Source organism: Phoxinus phoxinus (genome assembly GCF_949152265.1).
Source record: "Phoxinus phoxinus genome assembly, chromosome: 25".
NCBI classification, from domain to species: domain Eukaryota; kingdom Metazoa; phylum Chordata; class Actinopteri; order Cypriniformes; family Leuciscidae; genus Phoxinus; species Phoxinus phoxinus.
In genome coordinates this window covers 15,643,364-15,670,875 of record NC_136900.1, presented here as the reverse complement: position 1 = coordinate 15,670,875, position 27,512 = coordinate 15,643,364, and the positions used below count along the sequence as shown (strand labels likewise).

General features: G+C 35.6%; 5 protein-coding genes across 10 annotated transcripts in view; 3 read left to right on the top strand and 2 right to left on the bottom strand.

Annotated features, from left to right (window-relative positions):
• Positions 1-1,891, bottom strand: part of cecr2 (CECR2 histone acetyl-lysine reader) — a 30,864-nt gene extending 28,973 nt beyond the window's left edge. The window contains exon 1 of one of the 2 annotated variants that reach the window (XM_079604324.1): positions 1,595-1,891. In XM_079604324.1, coding sequence (XP_079460450.1) covers positions 1,595-1,714 — 120 coding nt within the window. In that variant the 5' untranslated portion in view covers positions 1,715-1,891. The remainder of the gene's footprint in view (positions 1-1,594) is intronic. The other variant, XM_079604325.1, reaches the window with a different exon arrangement.
• slc25a18 (solute carrier family 25 member 18) lies at positions 679-14,935 on the top strand. The gene is made up of 11 exons (XM_079604332.1): positions 679-751; positions 3,252-3,470; positions 4,702-4,893; positions 5,000-5,122; positions 6,973-7,028; positions 7,219-7,309; positions 9,118-9,233; positions 9,468-9,654; positions 11,560-11,729; positions 13,749-13,824; positions 13,934-14,935. The coding sequence occupies exons 3-11, from the start codon at positions 4,877-4,879 to the stop codon at positions 14,073-14,075; spliced, it is 978 nt and encodes a 325-aa protein (XP_079460458.1). The 5' UTR covers positions 679-751; positions 3,252-3,470; positions 4,702-4,876; the 3' UTR covers positions 14,076-14,935.
• Positions 14,936-15,457: 522 nt separating this feature from the next.
• On the bottom strand, positions 15,458-18,742 carry atp6v1e1a (ATPase H+ transporting V1 subunit E1a). The gene is made up of 9 exons (XM_079604333.1): positions 18,477-18,742; positions 17,829-17,894; positions 17,611-17,720; positions 17,469-17,535; positions 17,279-17,368; positions 16,540-16,608; positions 16,337-16,431; positions 16,168-16,255; positions 15,458-16,073 (listed from the first exon to the last, which is right to left on the bottom strand). Exons 1-9 carry the CDS (start codon positions 18,507-18,509, stop codon positions 16,011-16,013), a joined length of 681 nt encoding a protein of 226 aa, XP_079460459.1. The 5' UTR covers positions 18,510-18,742; the 3' UTR covers positions 15,458-16,010.
• On the top strand, positions 18,630-23,022 carry cpa2 (carboxypeptidase A2 (pancreatic)). 5 transcript variants are annotated; one of them, XM_079604328.1, is made up of 12 exons: positions 18,630-18,706; positions 19,740-19,861; positions 19,944-20,025; positions 20,130-20,264; positions 20,433-20,531; positions 20,639-20,740; positions 20,842-20,943; positions 21,170-21,289; positions 21,369-21,465; positions 21,544-21,743; positions 21,842-21,926; positions 22,725-23,020. In XM_079604328.1, exons 2-12 carry the CDS (start codon positions 19,797-19,799, stop codon positions 22,910-22,912), a joined length of 1,275 nt encoding a protein of 424 aa, XP_079460454.1. In that variant the 5' UTR covers positions 18,630-18,706; positions 19,740-19,796; the 3' UTR covers positions 22,913-23,020. The 5 variants fall into 5 exon arrangements, with proteins under 5 accessions (XP_079460454.1, XP_079460455.1, XP_079460456.1 ...); XM_079604329.1 differs by having other exon boundaries at positions 18,663-18,706; positions 19,748-19,861; XM_079604330.1 differs by having other exon boundaries at positions 18,672-18,706; positions 19,792-19,861; positions 22,725-23,019.
• Positions 23,023-23,420: 398 nt separating this feature from the next.
• On the top strand, positions 23,421-27,183 carry cpa4 (carboxypeptidase A4). The gene is made up of 11 exons (XM_079604331.1): positions 23,421-23,617; positions 23,703-23,784; positions 23,872-24,006; positions 24,194-24,292; positions 24,374-24,475; positions 24,555-24,656; positions 24,737-24,847; positions 26,177-26,267; positions 26,353-26,552; positions 26,779-26,863; positions 26,947-27,183. Exons 1-11 carry the CDS (start codon positions 23,553-23,555, stop codon positions 27,132-27,134), a joined length of 1,260 nt encoding a protein of 419 aa, XP_079460457.1. The 5' UTR covers positions 23,421-23,552; the 3' UTR covers positions 27,135-27,183.
• The last annotated feature ends 329 nt before the right edge of the window (positions 27,184-27,512 follow it).

Genomic DNA, 27,512 nt, shown 5'->3' with positions numbered 1-27,512 from the left:
AATCCTTTGACACTGCATTGACACACGCTGCCTGTAATCTGCGATCACCAAACTACACACAGTAAACATATGCAGGAAGCTCAGTTTGTAATAGTGTTGCAAAAAATCAAACATGACAAAAAAAACTGATAATTGGTTTGGCAGATATTTTACATTCACACTTTTCAATTGAATTGATACTCACACTCATAAATATACTGATACTGATCAATAGCATTGTTGGTCACTGAAAATTTTAACCTAAAAACAGTATTAAAAAGTAAAGTAACTTATTTAAAATTCTTGTTTGAATAATAATTAAACTTTTTAAATAGCCATTCATTCTCAAGGGAAAAATCAGATCAGATAACAAAAAAATCTGCATAAAATGATCGTTATGATTAACAACAACAGCAGCATGATTAGTATTAATAATTCGAATCGTTGTTGTTATAATGAAAACCGTAACATATAGGGTTAATTGTTGATTTAATCATTTTGAGTCAAATAAAACAGAAAGAATAGAATTAAAAGTAGTATCTGCGTAATAATCTGTCATAAAAAAAAGCACTATCAGTCGATCTCTAGTATGAAATTCCCATTTGATCACGCCAGTTATAACTTTTGTGGGAAGCAGCACGCGGTGATCAGCAGATCAAACCCCTCATGCAATAACAAAGCCAGTGGCCAGCACGTTTCACACATGTGGGGGTCGAGAAGGACTGATGCCTGTGACAAATACACACGAGCTGTAACGTTACTGTTTCCAAATGTAAGTTAAAGGAGGTGATAAAAATGGGGGTGACTCAACTAACGTTACTCTATTTAAATGTTTCTGGATGAACGTTACATTCATATTGTATTGGTAGATCAACGCGAGACTAATTTTGCAGCATCATTGTTAAGAAACTGAATCAATAACAAACAAAACAGACAGACAGTAGGAAACAATGGCCAAGTCGAAGACAGCCTGTGATCCAACAATAAACTTGTAACTTAACCCAACAATCATGAACTTGCCAAGTTTGTAACGTTAACAAAAAACTAAGATGAAACAAAACAAGCCCAGGTAATCTAGTTAATCAAGTCACTGGAAAGTTTATGCGTAACATTAAGTTAAATCCATTCGACGCCACTTAAATGGGAGAATGAAAACCGGTCTTACGAGAATGAACAAGAGACTTAAAACAACACACGATATTAACAGAAATATCGCAGCGTTTATATTAGCAATTGGTTTAACTTAAACAAGGCAGAACAAAGTCTAACCTTACTATATAACTGAACTCACTAACCAATAACGCGGGTTATAAACAAAGACAAAACACTTCTAACCACTGAAGAAAAAAAAAATAATTTTAAAGCTTGATTCGGAGAACTCAGTCAACGCGTCCAGTGACGGTTTAGTTCTGTTATTGTATAAACCAAACTAAATAACTGACTTTATTCTATCAACGTCACTATCAGAGACTTGCATTGACGTCCCATTATCTAACTTATAACGTGAATGGTTAAAGTGAGCGTTTGCCAGGCAAGCATAAAGTCAGACTGCTGGGAACATGGTAAACTTTAGTGTGGTTTTGTTTAATGAATTCATAAAGGTATGGTGATTTACCTCGATTTCAAAGTCTGGTAAACTGAACGCCGTCCTGAAGAGAGAGCAGAAGTGCGCTATGGCGGGGACTTCCCACCAAGACTGGATCTCCTCCACAGAAGTTATACATCCCTGGGACATCTTTCTGTTATCCTACGAGTGTCTCACATTAAAAAATAGTGGCTTAGACGAATCCGCCCAGCGTGTTCCTCACATAGAACTTGTTTAACTGAACAGTAAAACTTGTTGTCCTTGCGGTGCAGCAGCCATTGCGACCCGTAGAGTTGTACAATCTGTTTCAATCCGCATTTCACAGGAGAAGAACAGATGGGCTGGGCGCTACCACTTGTCACGGGGAGGGGGGTTTACGCGCACCAAAACAAATCAAATATCAACACAAATCAAACTAAACCCTCGTTACAATTTTTAAATCACCACTGTTGGCAATATTAGATTCGTTTATTAACTATTTGACTCGACCTAGTCACTGTGAGAGAAAACTATCGCAGTTAGTCACTTTATACGGCAGGTTTCTTACCTCCGCTCGGAGTGGTATGTTCATTTAAAGGGAATGCACACACATTTGAATTTCGTTGAAAGGGAAGTTGCTCTGTTGTTATTACAGTAGAATCCTCGCGTTTGATCTAGAAGAGACGAGTACGACAGAACAGATATTGATAATAATACATTACACTGACAGTTTTGTATTCAATTCGTTTTTATATCAATTTTTATATTATTTGTTTAATTGTAAGTTAACTTTGTAACTGTTATCGTGTACAAACGCATCAGATTATGCCATGAAGTCCATGTTATTAGCTCTATAGTGGCTGTTGTTTGTAACCTACAAAAGTTGACTGACCCTAATTTGCAATGCGATAAAACTGTTTCTAAATAGTGTTGTTAGTTATTATAGGCCTATACAAAAAATGCCATAAGTCCTAAGAATTAATGAAACATTTGAATTCTAATAGCAGGATGACTCGTTTAAAGACTACCTTTTTTATTATTAATTTAAATAGTGTGAATTACAAATTGGTCTTCAAAATATGGACCCAGCGCCCCCTGTTGTCACGAAAATATAAAGCACACCGCTATCTATCTATCTATCTATCTATCTATCTATCTATCTATCTATCTATCTATCTATCTATCTATCTATCTATCTATCTATCTATCTATCTATCTATCTATCTATCTTAAATGTCTAAATAGACGTTTTTTTATTGTTTTAATTTTTGTTAAATCATTTGTCCCAGCTTTAGATATACTTTAGCCAATATTTTTTTCAGTTAACAATAACAGTTGCAATATTCATTTAATCTGAAAACAGGTTAGCATTTGTTGTGTTGAATTAATATAGTTCTTTCTAAAAATAAAAAATAAATCACAAACATACCCTAATAACATGTTATGTGAATTATGGCATCTTGGTTGGTTACAGCAAGACAAATCATACTATGATCATTAATATCATTAATATGGTAGCCGTAAAGGGCTGTGAAACTGTCCAGTGAGTTTAGCAAATAAGAAATATATTAATAATTGTAAATTGTTGATGCATTTTAAAGCATTTTTTAATATATGTTTAATATACTATATGTATATATATATTATTGTTTTGGTGGTGGGGGATAGTTGTAATGTGCATATTGTGTAAATGTGTGAATGTGTCAAGTTGCATTACTGGAAAGCTGCGCAATCCCTTTTTATGTCACTGGGAGTCGCCAAAGGGGGAGGGACTTAAGCACGGAGGGACAATGCTTGTGTTTGTGCAAAGGCCCCCGAGTGGCGGCTCTGTGGATCTCTTGCGCCTGACTACGGCTGATACACACATTGTCAGCGAGCAGAGGGGAAAGTAGACGGCTTGATCTGTCCGGTCAATGCATTGACAGAGGTAAGAACATAATAATCATCCACTAAAACAGAGTTTCTAACTTGTGAATTGGTCAAATATGCAGGCTGGTGTTTAGGGGGTTGTGTAAAGTCTTAGTGAGGGAACGCTTTAGGATGAGAAGAGGGGGGCCAGATCGCACTTGTCTGTGTTTTGGCAGTGAAGGGGTATGAATAGAGCAATGTTGAAAGAAAGCAGTGCTGAAGGGAAAGGCATGCTCAGAATGCCACTGGGCTCCAGAAAAGACAGAGCGAGAGAGGGACAGAGAAAAGGGTGGATGTGAGAAAGAGTAAAAGTGAGAATAGTACACCGAATGAGGTGAGAGTTAGTGGAAACATGAGGAAAGAGAAAGGTTACACAAGGGAAAGTTTAAGAAGTGATGGGAAAGGAGAAAGCAAGAAAAAAGAGTGACACTAAAAAGAGTATAGAAATCTAATGTTAACAAATACCTTTGATTTTAAAAATGAATTAGTTGAATAAAATGAAATGTTCATGTTAAAGTTAACTAATGAACCCTATTGTAAAGTGTTACCAAGATTTCAAGTGTTTTCAGCAGGGTTCATCTGATACTTTATAATTAAAACCAAAAATCTCTTTGATAATTATTATGCATGCCGTTGTATGGCCTCTTATGAATTGTGAGAATATTTGAAATATTTAAATGTTACAAAAAAAAGTATTTCTCAAACTGCAGGACCATTTAAAATGTGATAGCAAAAATAGAAAAAGATACAAAAAAGTGATGAAAAACTTTTTTACAGGAATATGTAGACACTCCCTTCTATACATTTTCACCCAAAAAAACACTACTTTCATTTACTCTAGAAAACCAAAAACACAACTACACTGATATACTGATGTAAAAGTTGGATTATTTTAGTATTAGAGAGCATAGAAGCATTCGATTTTTCAACAGACACTGTTGTTTATACGGTGTTGAAGAACAGTAAAAAAAAAAAATCATGCCGATAAGCTCATCGTCGGCTAGCTCTCTTCTCTAGGTTATTTCAGAGGTCACAACCTCATTAGCAGCAAGATTAGAGAGACTTTAGGAGGGGGGATGTTCCCTATTTGTGCGCTGTAGAAAAGCACAATTCAGAAAGTAAAATCAGTGATTCTGAAACCAATTAAAAGTCTTTTCTTCTTTAAAAAATATAGCATGTTGTTATTCTGTAAAGTCATTCTGCAACCACAGATATCCTGAATTGTATTTCTCTTGTGTCTTGGTCAATAGCCAGTTCCAAGGTGATTTATTTTTAGCAAAGAGTGGCTGTTCTCCCCCAAAGGAAGGGTGTGAAGATTGGCACACCATTCTAGGAGGCTGGCCGGCTGGGCCGTGGAAGGTTTGTGCTGACACTTTTTGCAGCAGAGAGAGAAGAATTGGAGGAAACAGTTAAAGTGTGGCCACCATGGCCGAGAAAGTGAGGTACGTTTGCGGCTTCCTCTGATAGTGGATGTACAGTTTAAGATCCATCTAGACCGTTATATTGACATGGTTTTGTGCGTGCGTGTTTGTTTCCTGGTGTTTACAGCCTCCCTGCTAAGCTGATTAATGGGGGCGTGGCTGGACTGGTGGGCGTGACCTGCGTGTTTCCCATTGATCTCGCCAAGACCCGCCTACAAAATCAGCAGGGTGCTCGTGTTTATAGTGGAATGTGAGTTCAACATCTTTATGAAGTCCCATAACTATGCGCTGTATGTCATGCACTTTGTTTGGGGTCTTGTTCTGGTAGAAGGTAGTGAGTTTCTCAATAAGCAATAAAATGACCAACTGTGCAACTTGCATATGATGATGATTTGTTTAGGAGTAACAGTCATTATAATGGCATATGTGAGGGGTGCAAAATGGCAGCTGGTTTGCTGTCTTAAACCTTTTTAAGCCTATAAACTCTACACTCTTAGAAAAAGGTTCAATTTGGTTCTAGAGAACCCTAAGGTGCTTGACTCAATTTAATGCAAAAAGTTTCTGAATATAAGGAGAATGATTAAACGATTGCATAATACTTTTATTTTCATGTTTAACGAGTTAGTCTGTCTTTTTTTTTACCTGGTGAAAAACAAGTTTGTTTAATGGTTAAAACTAAATCCATAAAATGATACCAAGTTCTACAGTATATGAAGCGCATGACAGAAACTTTTAAGGTTCCATGTGAAATTAGAATATCGTGCAAAAGTTGATTTATTTCCGTAACTTAACTTAAAAAGTGAAACTAATATATTAAATAGACTCATTACATGCAAAGTAAGATATTTCAAGCCTTTATTTGTAATAATTTTGATGATTATGGCTTACAGCTTATGAAAACCTTTTCACACTATTCTAATTTTGAATTTGGGGTTTTCATAAGCTGTAAGCCATAAAAATCAAAATGATTACAAATAAAGGCTTGAAATATCTCACTTTGCATGTAATGAGTCTATATACTGTAATATATTAGTTTCACCTTTTAAGTTGAATTACTGAAATAAATCAACTTTTGCACGATATTCAAATTTTTTGAGTTTCACCTGTAGAACATTTTCATCTAATAGAGTAAGGCTTCTAAATTATCACCATCATCAAAACTTTGCTGAAAAAAATACTGGAATTTTTTGCACAAATGCACAGTTTGGGCCTCTGAATAGATTTTGTTTTTCCTTCTGGAGTATGAGCTCCATATTTTCACTATGTCGTTCCTCATGAGCCATAAAACCCTGATGTATCAAATATGATACAAAACATAAAACACTTTTGCAAACTTATGTTTTCCTTTTGATACTTTGTCTCAGGAATCAACAAACTGTTCTATTAATCTGAGTATTATAATGGCTCTTTGTGTACATGGGTTTGTGCATTTGACTTTACAAATTCTGAAAACATTTATGCGTCTTTAAAAAAACAACTGCTTAAGGTTTATATAAAGCGATTCACGAAGGCAGCATGTGTTAGTGATTTTCTCTGGGCGGAGGACTTTGTCTGGATTTTGAATGACTCAGATGATGCAAAACAACTTGAGTCACATGCTTTTGCTTCTGTGATCTCTACACGCTCCCAAATGTTTTTCATTTCTTTTTAAGTAGCTTGCTCAAAAATATCTTTATGCATGTGTGATACCATTGAGATAAAGAGAAGGACTCTTTGTAGTGATGGTGCGTGAGAAGCTCTTTTCTTCTTTGTACACTTATGTAACAAGCGAATACCCAAGTGGTTTGTGGGCAAGAGACAGGCTGCCATGCTTTTAAGCTCTTTCTTCCACACATTACTCACTCCCCCAAGAATTTTTTGTGAATGTCTAATTTGGCTGTTTGTTATACACAGACATGGAGAGCAATAAAAAAAGTTTTTTTTACTGTTGTTTAAGAGAGTTCCCGCCATTTATTCTGGTTACTTTATTCTACTTACCAAACAAGAATATTTAGGGGCATTTTCATGAATTGTGATTTCATTATATTTAGATTAGCTTATTTCAGAACCAGATTGTAATATTTGATTAATCATATTGAACATTTCTGTCTTGTTATGAAGGCTGGACTGTTTGGCAAAGACGATCAAAATGGAGGGCTACTTTGGCATGTATCGAGGTACAGTGTTTCTTTTTTATATTAGTGCCGACTATGGTTTGTACAGTCAACATTCAAATCAAAATGTACCACCTTAATGAATGTTCATGGTGTTATTTAAAACACGAATAGTTTTAATTGGTATAGTGCTGTGGGATATGTTGCTTTTTGTATATATTCTCAGAATTACATTTCATGGTGTTTCTCTCAGGTGCAGCTGTGAATCTTACACTGGTCACTCCAGAGAAAGCCATCAAACTGGCTGCCAATGATGTCTTTAGACAGAAGCTCTCCAAAGATGGGTAACGGCCACTTGTTAACCATTTACAAAAGCAAAGCTGCTTATTATACTTATTTTATACACATATATAGTCCAACCCCAAATTTATTGCTATTGGTTTATTCTGTCTGGTTTTGATAGTTTCGAACAGCTTCGCAGTATTTAGTTGCCTGTGCATCCTAAGCTGATGGGTTAAATATACATAATTGATTCTCACAGTTAGTTGTAAGCAGTCTGCTTGTACTGTGATTAGTTCTCATTCGTTCTGGAATCGTGACCGCATGTTGTTGCGCTGCATGGTTAAGATTCACTGAAAAAGAACTGAACCAATAGACTCATTTGTTTAGGAGTTGAACCACACTGGTTTCATGTTTCTGATTCATATGAAAAGAACCAACACTTGGGTACACTATGTGGACGTATGTGCGCAATTTCCCACCAAAACCATCCCGGTAGGTCTTAAATATAAACACTTATTATAGGCTTACCATAGTGAATCAGGGTAAGACAAAAATATGTTTTTGGAAGAAGGATTGATGATGTATTGACTCATTATTTAAATTTAGTTTATTTTGAAAAAAAAAAAAAGTTACTTAGTGTACCTTTAAAGGGGTGGTATAATGCCCTTTTCACAAGATGTAAAATAAATCTCTGATGTCCCCAGTGTGTATGTGAAGTTTTAGCTCAAAATACCTCATAGATATTTTTATATAGCATGTTAAAGTTGTCACTTTTTGAGGGTGAGCAAAAACGTACCGTTTTGTGCCTGTCCCTTTAAATGCAAATTAGCTGCTGCTCCCGGCACAGGGGGCGGAGCTACGAGAGCTCTTGTCCTTAGCAGCTTCGATTACCTCACACAGACATGCACTGAAAGTTTCAACAACTGTTAGCCTTTTATGTTCATACCGGAGTCAGAAAGATGGAGAGACTTAAGAAGAAGTGACAACATGTAGACAACATTCCTGAATGGTTAGTTGATGAATTTATGTAGCTTATGTGAAGTTATCTTCTAGTAATTTGATTAGCATATTCTGTCATGATAATCTATAAATCGTGTTCAGGGGGCGGGGCATATAATTATGTAAATTCTAGGAATGTTGTGTAGTCCCTAAACCAGCCGTTTGTTGTAGTCCTTAAAAAGCAATTTCTTTAATAACAAATATCTCCCTTTGCTTTGAACTTTGAGCGTTGTAAATTTGCAGATGTTGTTTATGCTCACACAGCAATATTACACACTAACTAAAGTTAGAAAAGTGAAATCATAATCAACCACCCCTTTAAGAAATATTTTTACCTAAAAAAAATTTACCTAAAAATTTACATTCTGTCATCAATTACTTACTAACCTTCATGTTGTTCCAAATCTGTATGACTTTCATCCTACTGAGGAACACAAAATGAGCAAATGTTGAACTTTCTGATTCACTGAAAAGAGCTCATTAGATACATTACATGTAATCGGACTTCACTGGGCACGCTGTCTGTTGTGTGCTATGGATTCAGTACCGGTGTAAGGAAAGCAGTATAGAAAACTCTGTCAGTATTTTACTATGTATTCAGTCCACAATGGCAGAAGAATGCACAAGTGAGAACCATTAACGGAACTTCCAGTATTTTTTTTTATCAAATCTGTTCTTAACAAAGACCATATCCCAACCCTAACAACACATTTAGCCTTTGAATACAGTATTTACCTAAAAGAAAAAAATTCTGTAAACTATTCCACAGAGGCATGTAGGTCACCAGCTGACTAATTAGACCAGTTATTTACTTGGTAAATGCAATAACGATCTCATCTGCCCCATCTGTCATTGTATCTGTCACCAATAGAAAATTACCTCTGTGGGGGGAAATCCTTGCTGGCTGTGGGGCCGGGACCTGTCAGGTGGTAGTCACCACCCCCATGGAAATGCTAAAAATACAACTGCAGGATGCTGGCAGGTTGGGTAAGTGTGTTTATTGTGCTCCCATGAGTGTCATCCGAGGTATGTAGGTCTCTATCTTAGGATGCCTTACTGAGTAGTACAAAGGTTAGCCCGAAATAATAGAAGCTGTTTGAGTAGAATGGTGTCAACCGAATAGCAGTGTCTCCAAAGTTCAGTGTTATTACACTACAGGATAAAAACTAAAGATGAGGTTGAAGATACGAGTTGTAACCGGTCTATTTTTGTCTTTACAAGCTGCTCAGCGGACTGTCACTGCCTCTGCCCCTGCCGCTGGTCCGACTCCATCACTGGTGGCCTCTCAGACGGCCCAGCCAGGCACCAACGCCCCTCCTCGAGCCTCAGCGACCCGTATCACCCTGGAGCTACTCAAGACCCGAGGCCTCAGGGGTCTTTATAAGGGTGCAGGTGCTACACTGATGAGGTAAGACACAGTCAGCAATATAACCAATAATGGAATATGGTCTATAAAGCAAATTAGGGTTACGTCTTCATTAATCTGGATACATTTAAAAATGGTGTTTTCGTTTCAAAACGCTCTCCGTCCTTACTAGCATCTTCAAGCGTTTTCCATAAGTTTCTCATCCACACTGAAACATCGGAAAACGCAAAATTCACCTTGCTGAGCATGCGTAAAGCCTTATAAAAGATGATACAGACTGAACAGACATCATTAAGTTATCACACTATTCTTCTGACAGGATCATTTTATTTAGCAATATCTCTCCATTCACCAGGATCATTCCCGGAATTTCACGTTGGAACTCACTCACCATTATATGTTTAGTCTAAAACACAACTTCTCTCATGTTTTGTGCGTAGGACAGAAAGTGTGAGTACATTTTCTGTCATCTCTGCAGGACTGTGGTATGAAGAGTTTGCAAAGTAACATATCTTGATTCTTTAGCAACTGTGTGAAAGTGAATAGCACATAACAATACCGGTATAAACAAGAATATCTATCGGTATAATATGCGTCACATGACTACACACTCTTCATCGTTTTTCACAGTCCACACTACAACACGAAAACATCGTTTTCAAATTGATCCACTTTTTTTCAAAAAGCTTCGTTTTCATTAATAAAAACGCCATCTCTGTGTGGAGTCGGACGGAAGGCCAAAACGGAAAGAAAAGTGTGGTCAAGGAATAATTCAGCTAAAAAAGAAATTATTCACCCTCATGTTGTTCCAATTATGTATGTCTTTCATTCTACAGTTGAATGGAAAAGGATACATTTTGAGCCTATAATGAATTGGTAATGGAGCTTTTGAGGTCAAAAAAGGAACCAACGGCACTGTAAAAGTGGTCCATGTGAGTTCTTCTGAAGAGCTCTTTAACGTTGAGTAGATTGGCTGTCTATGTTATTATTATTCATCAGCTAGAAAAGAATCATTCTAAAAGTGGCTCCAATTATATAATTCCTCTGTGTCGTTATTGTTATAGTTGTGGTGTGGACTTTTCAGTTCTCATAGAATAAGATTATTAAAAATGTATAATTTTAGTTGTCGTCCTTTGTGTCAATGGGCCTTAAATCATGAATTGGGCATCTCTACTCAGGATTTCAATTGAGTTTCGATCAAAATTTTGGTTTGCTCATCAAACAAATCAATATTATGACTTGGAATATAGTACATGAGATATAAGGACTCTTTTTATTATATTATTTGGTGTTTGTTTTGAGGGCTCATTCACTTTCATTATATTGTAAAAGGAAATTATTATTTTTTAAAACCAGCTTTAATGTTAAGAAAGAAAGTAATACGGGTTTGGAACATCATGCCTCTGTCATTAATAATAACATAATTTGAATGTATTGGTCAAATAACTAAGCAGTGTTAGCCGATCAACATCCAGACCTTTTGCAAACCCTCAGTGACGTGTTGTCTTAACTAACTTAAGTGATTGCTCTCTCTGCAAACGCATGCACTGTTTCAGGACAAAAAGATGGATAGACGGCACGGTGACCCCTCACCTTTAACACCGCCCACACAAATAAACCCACTCACCTATCCAAACAGCCCCTCCCCCACAGGCTCCCTGCGGTCTGTGATGTAATCCCAGCTGAACTGATGTAACCTGCCAGCTGTCAGTTCTGATCTGTTATTCATAGCTTCTAATTAACCGTAGGCGGGATTCTCTTCTTAATGGAATTCTAATGAGAGCTCGATCTATCTCAATCTCGTCTACGGCCTAAATCATATTTCTCCATTCACCGTTTCACATTTATGGACTAAAACTAATCAGGCACAGTGATCGACAACGATTCATCAATAACGTCCTGCAGCTATGTCTACTTTCTACAGCTCTATGTCCTTTCTCTGTTCAGGGACGTTCCGTTCTCCATGATTTACTTCCCGCTGTTCGCCAACCTCAACGCCGTGGGCCGCGCTGAGGATCGCCATAGCAACCCCCAGGAACGGGCCCCCTTCCTGCAGTCTTTCGTGTCTGGTTGCTCGGCCGGCTCGGTGGCGGCGGTAGCTGTCACTCCTCTGGACGGTGAGATGCAGGCAAGAGAGGAGTAGAGGAACACAATTTGCTCTCTCTCCTTTTGAAATGCCCCGTTCAGTTAGTCGTGGCCGTCCAAGCCTGTAAAAAACACTGCTAATCCTGTTTCAATGCTACTGCGCTACTGAGAAACTGTTGACAGACGATTGATATAGATTTTGTATGGCTAATAGACACTGAATATTTATTTATTTCAATAACAATACATATAAAATATTGTATATGCATGAAAACCTTATTTTTGTACTTCTAACATTTCTTAACAAAAATGAGTAGTTCTTCAAAGAAATACTTATTACTTCTAGACAGTATTGAAGATTATTTAAAAGAATCGGATCTTAAAAATAGCCTTTTTGGTTTGTGATGAATTATGGGTACATTTTTGCCAAACTGTTGATTAACTAGGTCACTTCAAGTATTTCATAAAGGCACAGAATGAGTCTTTTGTTTCCGAGTGATTAATTATTAAACCCCATGTGATGTGTAGACTGAAACATTTCATTTGCTTTGAAGAAAGTCTGTTAAGTTTGCTTCTCAGTTCTATTTAGAAAGCTTTTTGTTTATAGCTCTTGTTTCTATGTCTATTGTATTGTGAGTTCTTTGTTGACTAAAAAAAGCAGTAAATGGGACAGAAGGTTTATTTGGACAGTGGAAACTCTGGCAGTCACTGCAGTGTCTCCATCTGAAGATTTGGCAGTACTCTCTGCAACATTACAACATTACAAATACTCATAGGATACCTATAACCTAGTTTTTCATCAATTCATTATTCCTGTGGAGCATATAACATGTTACAGTAAGGATAATGATGCTGATTGAAAGTGCAGAAACATTTACCTAACGCTTAACTAACGTTTAAAAAACCTTGAATCTGTTGGCGATCCTCACTGTCAAAAAAAGTTACTTTTTTAAGTACAATCAACTTGGCTGTATAAGTCATTTCAACTTGAAATGATATTAAACTAATTTTTTTTTTAAATGAGTTGAATCTAAAAAAAAATTGAAAATTGCTTAACTTATTTTAAGTTAAAGTAATGTAAAAACATATGTTTTCATGACTTGATCATAGCATTTTTTACAGCTGTTAAATCTAACTGAATTGGCCAGAGCAGTTTTTGAATCAAACAGATCTGGTTTTACCTAATAGAATTTTATTAAAATATTCTAAAAAAATCACAGGTGTAAAAAATTTTTTTTTCAATTAGTATTGTTCAGAAATATTGTTGGTTAAACTTACAAAAAGTACGTTATCTGGTTGCCTTGAAATTTTGAGTTCATTGAAATAAAAAATTTGAGTTAATACAATAAAGGAGATTGGTTTAATAAATAGAAACTCAAATATTATGTTATCTGAACCACATTAATTAGGTTGATTTGAAAAAAGATAAAAAGTTGTGATAACAAATCATGAAAATGTTTTTTTTTAATATTAGACTTATATTTAAATTACGTTTTTTTATCAAGTGAATCATGAGGCAACAAACTGAACTGGAACACATTAAATTATAATAAACACTTGTGGCTGTTTGCCTTTTTTCATATAAAAAATGGCATAAATAGAAAATTAGAAATAATTAAATCTGAAAAAATACATTAAGTTTTATATTGTTTTAGAGAATGTAGTATCTCAGGGACCACATGATGACTTAATGACATAATAGGACATTTATATTTATGACATCAAAGTACTGTGAGAGTAATTCAAGAGCATAAGGAACTGTCTACTCTCTATTCGGTCTCGCGGTACTTTGATGTCATTCACCGATCGGTCTGTGCAGCGCCGGTTCAAGTCAAACAAGCCTCATGACTTAAAAGAATCGCTGAATCGTTTTTTTAAATGACTCTTTCAAAGAACACTTTGAAGAGCCGATTCATGGAAATGAACAGCTGTATAACCTGTGTTTAGGAAAAACAGATCTGAGAAATTCAAATATGAATTTGCACTTTCAGCAAAAGGCATAGATTCAAACGAATCTGTTTTTAATATTTATTAACGCTTATAATTTTCAGTCATAAAGACCCGCCTACAGACCTTACAGAAGGGAGAGGGAGAAGACTCCTATAAAGGCATCATTGACTGCACACAGTAAGCTTTTTATTTACATGTTTGGCTTCTTATTGTATTAGATAGTACTAAATAATTAGCATATTCATGTATCATGAAATTTATTTTCATTCTTTCTTTCTTTTCACAGACGCATTTTAAAACGAGAGGGACCAAGCGCGTTTCTCAAGGGAGCAACGTGTCGTGCTTTGGTCATCGCTCCGCTCTTTGGCATCGCTCAGGGCGTGTACTTCCTGGGCATCGGCGAGCACCTGCTGGGCCTGCTGGGATAGCAGCAGGTGACGTCACCTCAATCATCATACACGCATTACTGTTTCTACACGGGCCAAGAGATGATGATGAGAGATGAAGGAAGTTTCGACAACGAAAAAAAAGAAGGTTCCAGACTTTATTTGCGACAAGGTAAAGATGGAGAGAGATTCATGTACCCAACCAAAGGAAGTTCAGACACTTTGGAAGATCAGAGGAGGGTTGTGTAATGCTAACATAAAAGCCTATATTGCACACTAACCAAGTAGGCTACCTAAAAACTTCAAACTGAGTTCTTTAGGTAAGACAGGGTCCTGGAAGGGTTATTATTTGTATGTCTTAAAGCCCATAGTTACAATCAGTTTTAAACCAACATGATTCATGGTTGATTGATCTGTTGTGAACAAGGTCGATGTGTATTTAGATTAAAGGAGACTTGAATTAAAGTTTAAATGGATTCAGATCTACTAAATGTTTTGCCTCTCTACTGCTAATTCCCACCCCTTTAAAAAACAAAAAAAATACTCAAAATGAATTTAATTATTGTCTCTCTGAAGAGACTGCTGGGCTTCGCTGTGGAGGCCTTGACTTCCTGTTAAATGTTCCTTCTGCGGGACAGAATTCCTATAGGCTATATAACGTCGGCTTGATACTTTTTAATGCTTCTTTAAATGATTTTGTTGAGTGCGCAATAAATTAAAAAGCAAAAAGCCTTATCCTTGCCACTCAAGTTTTTCACTAAAAAGAAATAACAAAATGTAATATAAATGACCAGTGGCTTTTAAAGTGTTATATATATATATATATATATAGATATAGAGATATAAAAGTATATATATTTTACATCTTCAGTAAGAAAGAATACAGTGAAAAGTATTGAATAGTTTCATTTTGAGTGCACTTCTGTAAAATTGCGGGAAAATTAAAGATCTTTCAATTTAAGATACAGTATTATAATAATAACAAGCAGTTTATAGATGCGTATTCCTTGGAAGACAAAACCTGATTTTTGAGAAAGAAAGAAAAAACACCTCAGAGGCTTCATATTCATGTTATACTAAATCATTTTGATAAGCAACAAGCAATCTGTACATTTTAAATATGCAAGACTGATATATGTGTCTCTGCTTATTACATTTATTCATCAAGCCTTTGTATTTTAAAGTATTTTTGAAAACATGGTCTGGAGTCATTTGATTATGCAAAACAGCGTTTGTGCACCACAACTGATATGTTTGATTTCCACAAGAGGGCAGCGTGTTTTTAATATTTGAGGTATATGTAGCATTTTCTGTAAGCCTCTGTCAGATATACGACTTGATTTCTTTCCTGTACGGTGGATAAAGTGTAACCAACAAGTGATGCTTTGTTTATTTTGTAATAGGCACAGAAATGCTTCAGAATATAAATAAAATATATTTGATTTATTAAGCTGTAGTATTATGCAATTGAACTACAAATGAAAATATATGGCAAGGGCATCTATGTTTTTAAGACAATAAATGAAGACTTCCCTTTTCCAGGGAAAACCTGTTAGGCTGCTAGTTTAGACTTTCAAGGCAATAACAATGTGAATTCCTGAGTGCTTATAGCCCTTTGTTCAAACGTGAGATCAGGTGTCCATTTTCCCTACCGGTGACATGGTATTTAAACAGAAACCGCTAAAACACAGAGATATAAGGTAACATGAACACATATGATAAGCGTTTCATTTTCAAACACTTTCTTTAGGTTTGTTTTCCAAGAGCATAAACACACAAGAAAAAGAGCACAACAATAATTTGCTGAAACATGATCAATTGAAAATCCAGAAATGCAACAAGAATAGTTTTTCAATTCAGAAAAACCACAGTGACCTTAAAAAAATAAAACTGCCCATCAGACCTCCTCATCACTTTATCATGTTTTCTGAATTTCAGTTCTCCCAACTATCACTAATGTGTGTTAGTAACAGTCCATTAATCCATGAACCTGCGGTTTGGGTTGGCACCAAACAGAGTCACTCTGATCTCAGGCATCATCTGAGAAAGCAGAAAAAAAGAATGAGGACGACATTCACAAAAAAAAGCTTTTAGACTGTTTATTCCTGTAGTAAAATGTGATTGTTTTCTCTACCTGTTCCGCTAGAAGGTCTAGTCTGCTTTCCAGTGTGTTGGACACCTTGATCTTGCAATCAGCATTATAAACTTCAACACCTCCTGAACTGAGGATGCCAAGCATGAACAATTTGAGAATATATAAATGAGCCTTTTTAAACAAAACTTGAGTGTAGAGGAGATCTTACATGTTAGGGGACAGGAAGTTGTTTTCGTCGATGCGCACCTCAATATTACTCTTTACAGCCTCTTTGTAGATAGGGATGTTTTTCTGAACGGCAGCCTAAAATAAACAGATATATCAACCTCTTCAAAAGTGTAAATGGTTTGTATAGCTGATATGCACACTGTGAAATATTATGTAAACGGCTTGACGGGGAATAGAGCTCACCTGCACCATCGCTACATCTTCCTTTCTGCACCGGATTATAACCCTGGGCTCCAGCAGCTGATACAATCCCTACCGAAGCAAAAAAAAAAAAAAAAGTTAATAAAATACGAAATTATTTTATTAATAATAATAATAATATTAATAAAAAAAAAATGTATTATTTATGTATATATATATATAAATCATTGATATGCTATTACAGTCTTTAATGTCTGTATAGTTTTATTAAGTTTTAGTTTATGTAGTTTAAATAAAATGTACAACTAGTTGAGGAAAAAACTTAAGTTAATGTTTATTTCAAGTAATGATTTTTATAGTTTTAGTTAATAACCCTGACACATATATATTGATATAACTACATGTAAAATAAATATGACATGATAATATTAAATTATAAGGTGAAATAATAAAAGACTGAAGGTGCTTAAAGCCCGTAAACTAAAAAAAAGAATCTATATATCCATTTATAAAATGAGACACACACACACATATATATATATATATATAACTTGCTACATATATATAGTTTGTCATTAAATAAATATTCAGTGTCTATTAGCCATACAAAATCTGTCAACTGACTTTCAGCACCCAACAGTTTCTCAGTAGTGCTGAAATAATAATAAAAAAAGAATAAATAAAAAAGTATGATATGACCACTGCAAGTCATAAGAATACAAAGTATAGTTTAAAAACTATTTTTTTAAAAGCTAGCATTGCTAACAGCACCATCGCTGACCTGTAACACCAGTCCCTCCAGCAGTGCTGGGTACTGATTTGGGTCTTTAGCAATGTTGGCCAACCGTTGCTGTGCATCGTTTAGGAGATCCTGCAAAGAATCACAAGGAGAAGAAGAAGAAAAGATGGATTTCTTGTAGTTCTATAAAAGTATAGACTATATAAATGTGAAAATCACATCATCATCATACCTTAATCATGTCATCGCGGGCTTTGAGCACCTTCAGTCTTGCCTGGTTCAACAAATTTGACATCTGGCTGTGGATTTGAATGGACACATTAAATATGCCAATGAAGGACTCAAGGTTACACATTTAAAGAACTTAAACTCACATTTTCTTCTGTTGTTCAATCTGCTTCTCTTTCTTCTCATAGTACTCCATTATCTTCAACCTTTGAGTCTGTACCAGTCGTCCCTTTTCGATATTAAACTCTTCTTCTGCCTGCAAGCCACAATACACAGGACTCAAAGCCGATATTTAGATGATATAATCCTCTAGACAAGTTCGACCATATTTATGCACTTATGCTAATCATTGGATTTGTGCTACCTTTGCATCAATTTCTTCTGCCTTCTCATTGGCTTCCTGCTCAATGAAGGCCATCATGTGTTTGATCTGGAGAGATACAATGAGATCAGTGTCAATAAAAGAGCAAAGCGAGGTTAAATTACAATGTAAGAATTGAAGCACCACTGATCCTTTATTAAGCTGATGTAATGAAACAAAGGGAGGGTAGAAACTGATGGGGAAGCGAGACTGAAAGAAGCATAGAGCTGCACTAGACAACTGAAGGACAGATTTCCTCTTTTGCCATTACAATTCACAGCATATTAATTAATAACATCTAGATTTGAGAAAGTGCATTTGCTCTCTTCAAAGTGAATGGGATATTTCAGTTGCTAGCTACAAGTACAAGATAAAATAATAAAGAACCATGCTTTCGTTATAGGCGCCTTTCAACCCACTAAGAAAACTTCTTCATAAAATACAAAAGACAATATATGAATTAAAAATGTTTGTTTACGAGAATTATAAAACTGAATATCAGTTCAAAACAACGCACTACAAATTTGTGCCTGCCATGTTTCTTTTTAAAAGTTATGAAATTTCTATACTTACCTGATCTTAAATATAATACTTCATTTAATAATAGAACTTCTAAAAGTAGTTTATAAACTTGTTAACTGGTTTTCTCACCTGTTTCTGTACCGCGGCATCGCTGAGCGCCATGTTTTAAAGTTGTTTTAAGGACCTGACTGCGTTCCGAAGAGGGATTTATCACGGAAAAGATTGAATACTAACTTCGGAACTACTAATCTAAATTTAAGTTATATTCGTGAAATATGCTGCAGCACTAAAGTACAGTTCCGTAAAGCGTCAGCTGACAAGGAAGAAGGCGTCATGTGATTTGAATCGTCATGTCCGAGGTAAGACTCCGCCCACTTTTCATTACCTTGTTTGGGAACTTAACACTTTACTTTAAAATGATTTATTTCGTGCGCTAAGTAGTTAATTATTGAAAATATTATAATTGTGAAAAACTATCTTTAATCGTATTACCGGTAAATGCCCAGGACCAAGTATTATTAGATCAAGTTTTTTGTTTTCTACAGGAAACATTGTTGGGCCACATGCATCAGTAGGCTTACTTCTTTTCCATAACTTCTTAAAGGCTAATATAACATTTAATTGTCAATTTTATTGTCAATCATATTTTATGTAGCAATCAAAATCCTACTGAAAAATATAAAGGTTAGAAATTGGTATTTCAACACCACTTTTCAGATGCACAGAAAATTCCTCATTTTGAAACTCAACTTGAGCAACTCTGACCCTCAAGTGTATCTTGCATTATACAGTGGATTTCATGTGAGTTGATTAGAGCTTCCAGTGCAGAAGGAAAGTACAGACAGTGCTGACATCCATAGGAATTACACAATAAAGATGAAATAATATATAATATAACAAATAATAATATAAAGAAAACAAAATTTAAATAATGCAATATAGCAAAGTAATAGACATATATAACAAATAATATTTACAGATGTGAAATTTTGAGATGTTATGTACAAATGGACAGTTATAATAGATAATGTATAGTTACAAGAGTTTTAACTGTTCGGACATAGCGTGAGGGAAAACACCTGTTCTGGTGCTCGTTGCTCAGTTCAAACAGAATGTGGGCTGCGTGGGTGGGGTCCAAAGTGGTTTTCTTAGCCCTTTTTCTCACTCTGGAGGTCTAAATATCTTGGAGGTTGGGCAGGGGGGAGCCAATAATCTTCTTAGCCATCCTGACTGTATGTTGTAGTCTCCTGATGTCTGATTTGGCAGCAGAACCAAACCAGACAGTTATAGATTAGATGAGCATAGGACTCAATGACGGCGGAGTAGAACATTAGTAGAATATTAACTGGCATCAGCACTGAAATGACTGAGAAATCAACATGTGTCTCTGAGTGTATAAGAGCAGCAATCCATGAAAGAGACCTACAGTAGAGATCATTCGCAGAGAACATGAGACTCTATCTAGCTGTCTTTGCGCTCCTGGCCGCAGTTCACTGTGAGGAGCTTTTTAATGGGTAAGTTCAGATCCTTATTGCCATGTGTCAGCCTCGTTTCTTGTTCAAAATGTTCTAATTATCTTTTTTTTATTCTTGATAGAGACCAAGTTCTCAGAATCCAGGCAGAATCTGAGGACCACATTCAGGTTTTGAAGGAGCTGGAAAAGAACGTGGATTGGGGGGTATGGCTTCTTTTACTGGTTAAATATGTCCTGCTGACATATTTTAGCGTCAATTGATCACATATGTAATGTGACATGAAAATATATATTATGTGACCTTATAGCTGGATTTCTGGACCCATGGCTTCTCTATTGAACGGCCTGTTGACATCCGTGTGCCTGACACCAGTCTTTTTGCCTTCAAAGACTTCCTCAGGGACAACAACATCACTTTCACTGTCATGATCAACAATGTGCAGGTGAGTTATTTACAAAAATCTAAAATAAAAAGTCTTGCACAATTTCTAGAGGAAAATCAGTCATTGATTTCATTCCTATAAATCCCAATAGTTAAGGAAGTCTTGTGATCTTTTCTTTCTTTCTTTCAGTAAAGTATTTGTAATGCACAAGTTTTAACTGTGTCTCAGGAACTTTTGGACAGGGAGAGAGCAGAGATGGTTATGAATGCAGAGAAGAAATACAAGACCAAGGGCTTCAACTTTGCTGCTTATCACAACCTAGAGACTGTAAGTGTGCTGACTTCAGCAAAACCGCATGCATACCCATATTTATATACATTATATCATGCATTTCAAACCTAAACAAAACATCTAAACGTTTTTATTCACTTCAGATTTACAGTTTTATGGACAGCCTTGTTGCGAGTCACCCTGACCTGATCACTAAAGTGAAGATCGGCAGCACTTATGAGGACCGTCCTATGTATGCCTTGAAGGTGAACAGATTATGTCATCATAAACACAGATTACAGACTGATATTTATTTATGTATATAGGTATATTTATTTGATTTGTTATATATTTTCAATGTGTCCAGTTCAGCACTGGTGGAGAGAAAAGGCCTGCGGTCTGGATTGATGCTGGAATCCATGCCAGGGAGTGGGTTTCTCATGCCTCAGCAGTGTGGATTGCTGACAGGGCGAGTTTATAGCAGCATTTGTATCATTATAAGTAAAATAAGCAAAATATCTGTAAAGTTTTGTTTAGTGTTTGAATGTTTGGCCATTGTGGTGACAATTTACTATAATAGGAACCATATAATAGCTTAGAACTTGCAGAGTTCCAAATCTGACAAAAAATAGTCTACATAATCAACCTATAAAATATATTTTTAATATTCTGATCTGATCCTTCTGACTCTTTAGATTGCCTTAGACTTTAAGGATAACCGTGCCCCTGTGCCCAGTATCCTTAGTAAAATGGATATTTTCCTGATGATTGTGGCCAATCCTGATGGATATGTTTTCTCCCACCTCACTGAACGTGTAAGCAGTCATTCATTGTTTGCGTAAAGCACATGTTTAGAAGCATTTATAATGACATTACAAATTAACATTACCTCAGCCAATTCACCGTTTGTGGCGTAAGAGCCGGTCTGTGACCTCTAACCCCAAGTGCCTCGGTGTTGACCTCAACAGAAACTGGGATGCTGAATTTAGTGGTATGTTCATTGGCATTTTTATGTTGAAACGGATTCAAATTACTTTGCCTTTTTAAAACGTTTCTACATTTTCTCCAGGTCCTGGAGCAAGCGATGACCCCTGTGGCGAAGACTATCGTGGTCCTTCTGCTCAATCCGAGATTGAAGTGAAAAACATTGCGGACTTCATCACGAGCCACGGCAACTTCAAATCCTTCATGAGCCTCCATGCTTACTCTCAGCTCTTAATGTATCCCTATGGCTTCAATGGCACAAACGCTCCTGACCAGCCTGAACTGGTTAAGACATCTACATCCATAAAGCTCCTTGGTTTTCTTCTCAATCGTGTTTGTTTTACATGATCTCACAATGACACATTTTTATCTGTCTATTTTAGCATGAAGTGGCCACACAGGCAAGCAAAGCCCTCAATTCTTGGCATGGCACCATTTATAAAGTTGGGAGTATCTTCCACACTATTGGTAAGTGGATTGTGGATCAATTTTTAACCACTTACTAAGACATGGCATACTGTTACATTGCACAGATTGATTACATTCGATTACATGGATTTTGACCATAGTTTTGTCATTGGTTTATGTTACAATAAATATTTTTGATAGAAATTACGTTCAGGTACCATATTCGACAAGATTCATGAGCATCATAATTATGATTCATGATGCATTCATCTTTTGTGCACTCAAACACATTCAAACGGTATATCAGCCTGTTTTTTAAAAAAAAATTTATGTAAAACTAAGCTAAATTAATAGATTTTTTAAAGGTATGTTATGGTAAAATGAGTTTAAAAAAAAATATGAAACATGAAATGAGAGATTAAAGGGATAGTCCACCCAAACATTTTAATATATGTATTTATTTACTCACCTTCATGTCGTTACAAATCTGTATGCATATATTTCTTCACAACTCAAAAGTAATATTTTTATTAATGTTGGTATTCAAATGGTTTCAGTTCCTATTTACTTCTGTTGTATTTTTGTTTTTTTGTCCATATAATTAATTTAAATGGGAACCAAAACTGATTGATCACCAACATTCTTCAAAATATCTTCTTTTGTGTTTTGAAGAAAGAAATGCATGGTTTGTAATGACACGAGGGTGTGTAAATAATGATAATTGAATTTGAATTGATTTTGGTGGACTATCCCTTTAAGTGGTGTCTCAAGATGCATGTTAGAAAAGACTGGAGAGTTTGAAGAAAAACCGGTATCAGTATTATCATAAATGAATTTAACCTGCATGTTTTATTTCAGAGCAAGCTAGTGGTGCAAGTGTTGACTGGGCTTACCAACGTGGCATCAAATATTCCTTTGCTTTTGAGTTGCGTGACACAGGCAAATACGGATTCCTCCTGCCTGCTGACCAGATCGTTTCCACTGCAAGGGAAACGTGGCTTGCTCTTAAATACATTATGCAATATGTTTGTGAACACCCTTATTGAGATAAATGTACTAAAGCTTCAATAAAGGTCCCAGATGATATATGCTGGATATGAAATTTGTCATTTGAAAATAATATGCTTCCGCGTTGTCCCAAATTAACTTGATTAATATTTGACAGAGGTCAGAGCAGGGTTATTTTCCTTATAAATGAACGTTATCCGAAATAAAATTAAGGTGATTACCTCCCATAATTTATTGCATTTCCACCATGAGAAGCTTTTCCACCTGGAGATGAAAAGGAAGGAAGGAAGAGGCTTATATATTGATATATATTGTCACAAATCTAGTGTATATTATACTTTATTCTGCAACAAATTGAATGGTCAAAGCCAGAGCATTTGTGGTTGCGAACTTGCAATACTTGCAATATTTTCTAAAACATGATGACATGAATTTACTAAATCCAGCGACGTATTTTTTTCCTCAAGCACTCGTAAACAAACTTAAACTGTGAGATAACACCTTTTAAATAGTTCAGTACATAAAATCCCTGAGAAATATGCAGCAATGGTCACCTGGAAAAGACACACACTACACACTATCAGCACTGATATTACTGAGAACTCAACATCTGTCTCTGAGTGTATAAAAGCAGCAATCCATGAAAGAGACCTACAGTAGAGATCATTCCCAGAGAACATGAGACTCTATCTAGCTGTCTTTGTGCTCCTGGCCGCAGTTCACTGTGAGGAGCTCTTTAATGGGTAAGTTCAAATATATTATATATATTATACCATATTACAGCGTTGTTTCTTATTCAAAATGTAACCTGACTCTCTTTTTTGTCAGAGACCAAGTTCTTAGAATCCATGCAGAATCTGAAGACCACATTCAAGCTTTAAAGGAGCTGGAAGAGGATGTGGATTCAGGGGTATGACAGTTGTATAGCTGCTGACATACTTCAGTTTTCAATTAAACACCTAAAATATTGAGGAATATATATTATGTGACCCTATAGCTGGATTTCTGGGCCCATGGCTTCTCTACTGAACGGCCTGTTGACATCCGTGTGCCTCACACCAGTCTGAATGCCGTCAAAGACTTCCTCTGGGAAAACAACGTCCCTTTCACTGTCATGATCAACAATGTGCAGGTGCCGTGCTAGCAATGAAGCCACAATTAAACCAAACTTTAAAATAGAGATAAAAAGTTTTACATGGTAAACTAGTGTAGCTGGTTCATTTTGTCCCAGAATGTGCAGAGTTAGGCTTTTTTGTGTTTTCAGCACAGAACATAACCGCAAATAAAACAGTAACATCCGATGTTTTACTGTGTTTTAGGAACTTTTGGACAGGGAAAAGGCAGAGATGTTCAATAATGAAGACATGGAACGCAAGACCAAGAGCTTCAACTTTGCTGCTTATCATGACCTGGAGACTGTAAGTACTACAGAAACATATGCATGACATAAGAACGATGTAATGCTTTTCAAATGTTTACATTTGAATTATTCACCTCAGATTTACGCTTTTATGGACACCCTTGTGGCAAGTCACCCCAACCTGATCTCTAAAGTGAATATCGGCAGCTCCTATGAGAACCGGCCCATGTATGCCCTGAAGGTAGAGTCTGATAGTACATATTATATGATTGTGAACTGAGATGTGTTAGGTTTTTCATCTTTTTATACACTGATTCCAGTTCAGCACGGGTGGTGTGAGTCGACCAGCGATCTGGGTTGATGCTGGAATCCATGCCAGAGAGTGGGTTACTCAGGCTTCTGCTGTGTGGATTGCCAACAAGGTGAGTGACATGAAAACATTATGTCTGTGTAACATAAAACTAATCATTTTAATTGTGTGTTCTAATCTTTTTTTCTTTAGATTGCTTCAGACTATGGCGTTGATCCCTCTGTGACCTCTCTCCTTGGTCAAATGGATATCTACTTGATGATTGTGACCAACCCTGATGGATATGCTTTCACTCGCTCCAGTGTAAGTCACCTGTTGTTGAACTTACTTGCTGATGGTGCATTCATTTAGCACTGATAGCACTAATATAGATGTCCTGAGCAATCAAACCTGTCTCTGTGACAGCCCAAGGCTCTGTAAACAGAAATAAAGAGTCAATCTTTAGTCAATCAAAAAACTAGCCAATTTAGAAAGGCTCTCTGCTTGTTAATAATTTTTTAAGCTTAGTGTTTTCTGACATGTATTTGGAGGTCTATTAAACCTAAATGGTAAGCACATACCGGTAACAAAATTGCTAAGAATAAAAAAATTAAAAAAATGAACATAAATAGTATGTTTTAAAAAAAACTCATATAAAACTTTTAAACCTAAATAGTCATATATTTATATTAAAATAAAAGCTAATTCAAAATATGAATAAAACTACAACAGTATGCATACGGTTAAAAGTTTGGAATGATTACATTTTTTTAAATGAGTATCTTATGCTCACCAAGGCTCCATTTTTTTAAATCCAAAATAAAGTAATGTAAAATATTATTATAAAAATACTATTTTAATATATTTAAAAAATATATATAATTTATTCATGTAATGCAAAGCTTAATTTTCAGCATCATTACTCCAGTCTTCAGTGTCACAGTCTTCAGAAATCATTCTAATATGCTGATCAAGAATCATGTCTCATTATTATCAATGTTGAAAACAGTTGTGCTGCTTAATTATTTTTTTATGTATTACCGTAATACATGTTTTCCCATGATTTTTTAATGAATATAAAGTTCAAATGAACAGCATTTATTTGAAATAATATTTTATATCTATCTTCACATTAAAAATGGCTTTTCTTTCACTTTTGATCAATTTAATGCATGCTTGCTGAATAAAAGTATTAATATTACTATAACTATTACAAAAAATCTTTACTACCCCACACTTTTGAAGAATAGTGTATACATCAGCATATTAGAATGATTGATCAAATAAATGCAGCTTTGGTTAGCATAACATTTTTTAATTAATTTATAAGTAGGATGAAATACTTTCTGTAGTAAGGTGAATATAGGTTGGTTTCAAACAATAAACCAAATTCTGGGGTCTTTGAATGCAAGTGACTATGACCTTTGACGCATTAATTATTGTTCCAAAAATCATTTAATGTATGGTTCCAAAACGTGAAGCAAATCTTCATCATATTGTAAAAAAAGATATTACAGTTCAGATTTAATTTTTGAGGAGTTTAATATGTTCTATGCAATAAGTTTGTTATATTTAAACTTAGGCTTACAGCAACTTTAAAAATATATATATTTTTAGAAGCATTACTAAAGAAATTTATGCCTGTACATTCAGAACCGTATGTGGCGTAAAACTCGTTCGGTGAACGTTGGCTCCTCCTGCCGTGGCGTTGATCCCAATAGGAACTGGGATGCTGGTTTTGGTGGTATGTACCGGTAGATAGTTACTCTCTCTCTTGTTGAAACAGTAGACCATGGTTTTCTCATATGACAATGGACATTTTCTCCCAGGTCCTGGAGCCAGTAAGGATCCCTGTTCCGAATCCTACCACGGTCCCTCTGCTAACTCTGAGGTCGAAGTGAAAAATGTTGTGGACCTCATCAAGGGCCACGCTAACTTCAAATCCTTCATCTCCATCCACTCTTACTCCCAACTCTTAATGTATCCCTATGGTTACACATGCACAGACATTCCTGACCAGTCCGAGCTTGTAAGCCAATTCATATCTTTATCAATATACTACAATAACACAACAGTTTTCTACTTTGGTTTGTCTTATATAATCTCATCCGATTAATTTATTTATCATTTTATATGACTTTTTTTTTTCTGACTAATATTTTACAAATGTTTTATGTTGACGTGAAGCACTTTGAGCTGCATTTCATGATGGTGCAATACAAATAAAAACAATGTATTGTTTTTATGTATTGTAGCATGCTGTAGGCACAGCTGCGATAAAAGAGCTCACTTCCCTCTATAACACCAGATACCAAGTCGGAAGCATCTGCAAGATTATCTGTAAGTAGACTGTATACTCTGTTTTACCAATACAGCATTGACTTCTGTTATCTGATTGGTAATACCGGCCTGTTAAATTTCAGACCCAGCAAGTGGTGGAAGCATCGATTGGACCTACAATATTGGTATCAAATATTCCTTTGCATTTGAGTTGCGTGACACTGGCCTGTACGGTTTCCTACTGCCTGCCAACCAGATCATTCCGACCGCAGAGGAGACCTGGCTTGGTCTCAAAAACATTATGGGATACGTTCGTGATCACCCTTATTGAGAGAAATGTGAAAATGTATTGAAGCTTAAATAAAAGTCCTGCACACCCTTTGCTGAAGTGGTTATTTTAAATAAGTATGTGGTTAAATGATGATCCAATTATTATTTTTTTGCCATTATATGGTGACAACTTATGCCCTGTATCATTATTATTATTTAGCCTCAATCACATTATAGTATTTTTATTCAGTTTTGTTGTTATAAAAAACTTAATTTGTAGATTTATAAAATAGGCTGTTATTTTATCAATATTCTATAACACTTTGGGACAAATAAACAGGTCATAAATAGGCCTATAAAAATTAATTTCTTTGTGACTTTATTAAAAACTTTTCTTTCAGTTATATTATATATTAATTCTAATTAATTTCTGATATTT

Excerpts from the sequence above, each read along its gene's own strand:
- slc25a18 (XM_079604332.1), top strand. Across the intron at positions 7,310-9,117 it reads CAGAAGCTCTCCAAAGATGG|AAAATTACCTCTGTGGGGGG; the intron begins GTAACGGCCACT and ends TGTCACCAATAG. Across the intron at positions 9,234-9,467 it reads GCAGGATGCTGGCAGGTTGG|CTGCTCAGCGGACTGTCACT; the intron begins GTAAGTGTGTTT and ends TGTCTTTACAAG.
- atp6v1e1a (XM_079604333.1), bottom strand. The coding sequence starts at position 18,509 with ATGGCGCTCAGCGATGCCGCGGTACAGAAACAG. Across the intron at positions 16,609-17,278 it reads TGGAGGGACTGGTGTTACAG|GGATTGTATCAGCTGCTGGA; the intron begins GTCAGCGATGGT and ends TTGCTTCGGTAG. Across the intron at positions 16,256-16,336 it reads AACTTCCTGTCCCCTAACAT|TTCAGGAGGTGTTGAAGTTT; the intron begins GTAAGATCTCCT and ends TGGCATCCTCAG.
- cpa2 (XM_079604326.1), top strand. The coding sequence starts at position 19,858 with ATGGGTAAGTTCAGATCCTTATTGCCATGTGTCAGCCTCGTTTCTTGT. Across the intron at positions 20,532-20,638 it reads CTTATCACAACCTAGAGACT|ATTTACAGTTTTATGGACAG; the intron begins GTAAGTGTGCTG and ends TATTCACTTCAG. Across the intron at positions 20,741-20,841 it reads GTCCTATGTATGCCTTGAAG|TTCAGCACTGGTGGAGAGAA; the intron begins GTGAACAGATTA and ends CAATGTGTCCAG.
- cpa4 (XM_079604331.1), top strand. The coding sequence starts at position 23,553 with ATGAGACTCTATCTAGCTGTCTTTGTGCTCCTGGCCGCAGTTCACTGT. Across the intron at positions 23,785-23,871 it reads AAGAGGATGTGGATTCAGGG|CTGGATTTCTGGGCCCATGG; the intron begins GTATGACAGTTG and ends GTGACCCTATAG. Across the intron at positions 24,476-24,554 it reads GGCCCATGTATGCCCTGAAG|TTCAGCACGGGTGGTGTGAG; the intron begins GTAGAGTCTGAT and ends CACTGATTCCAG.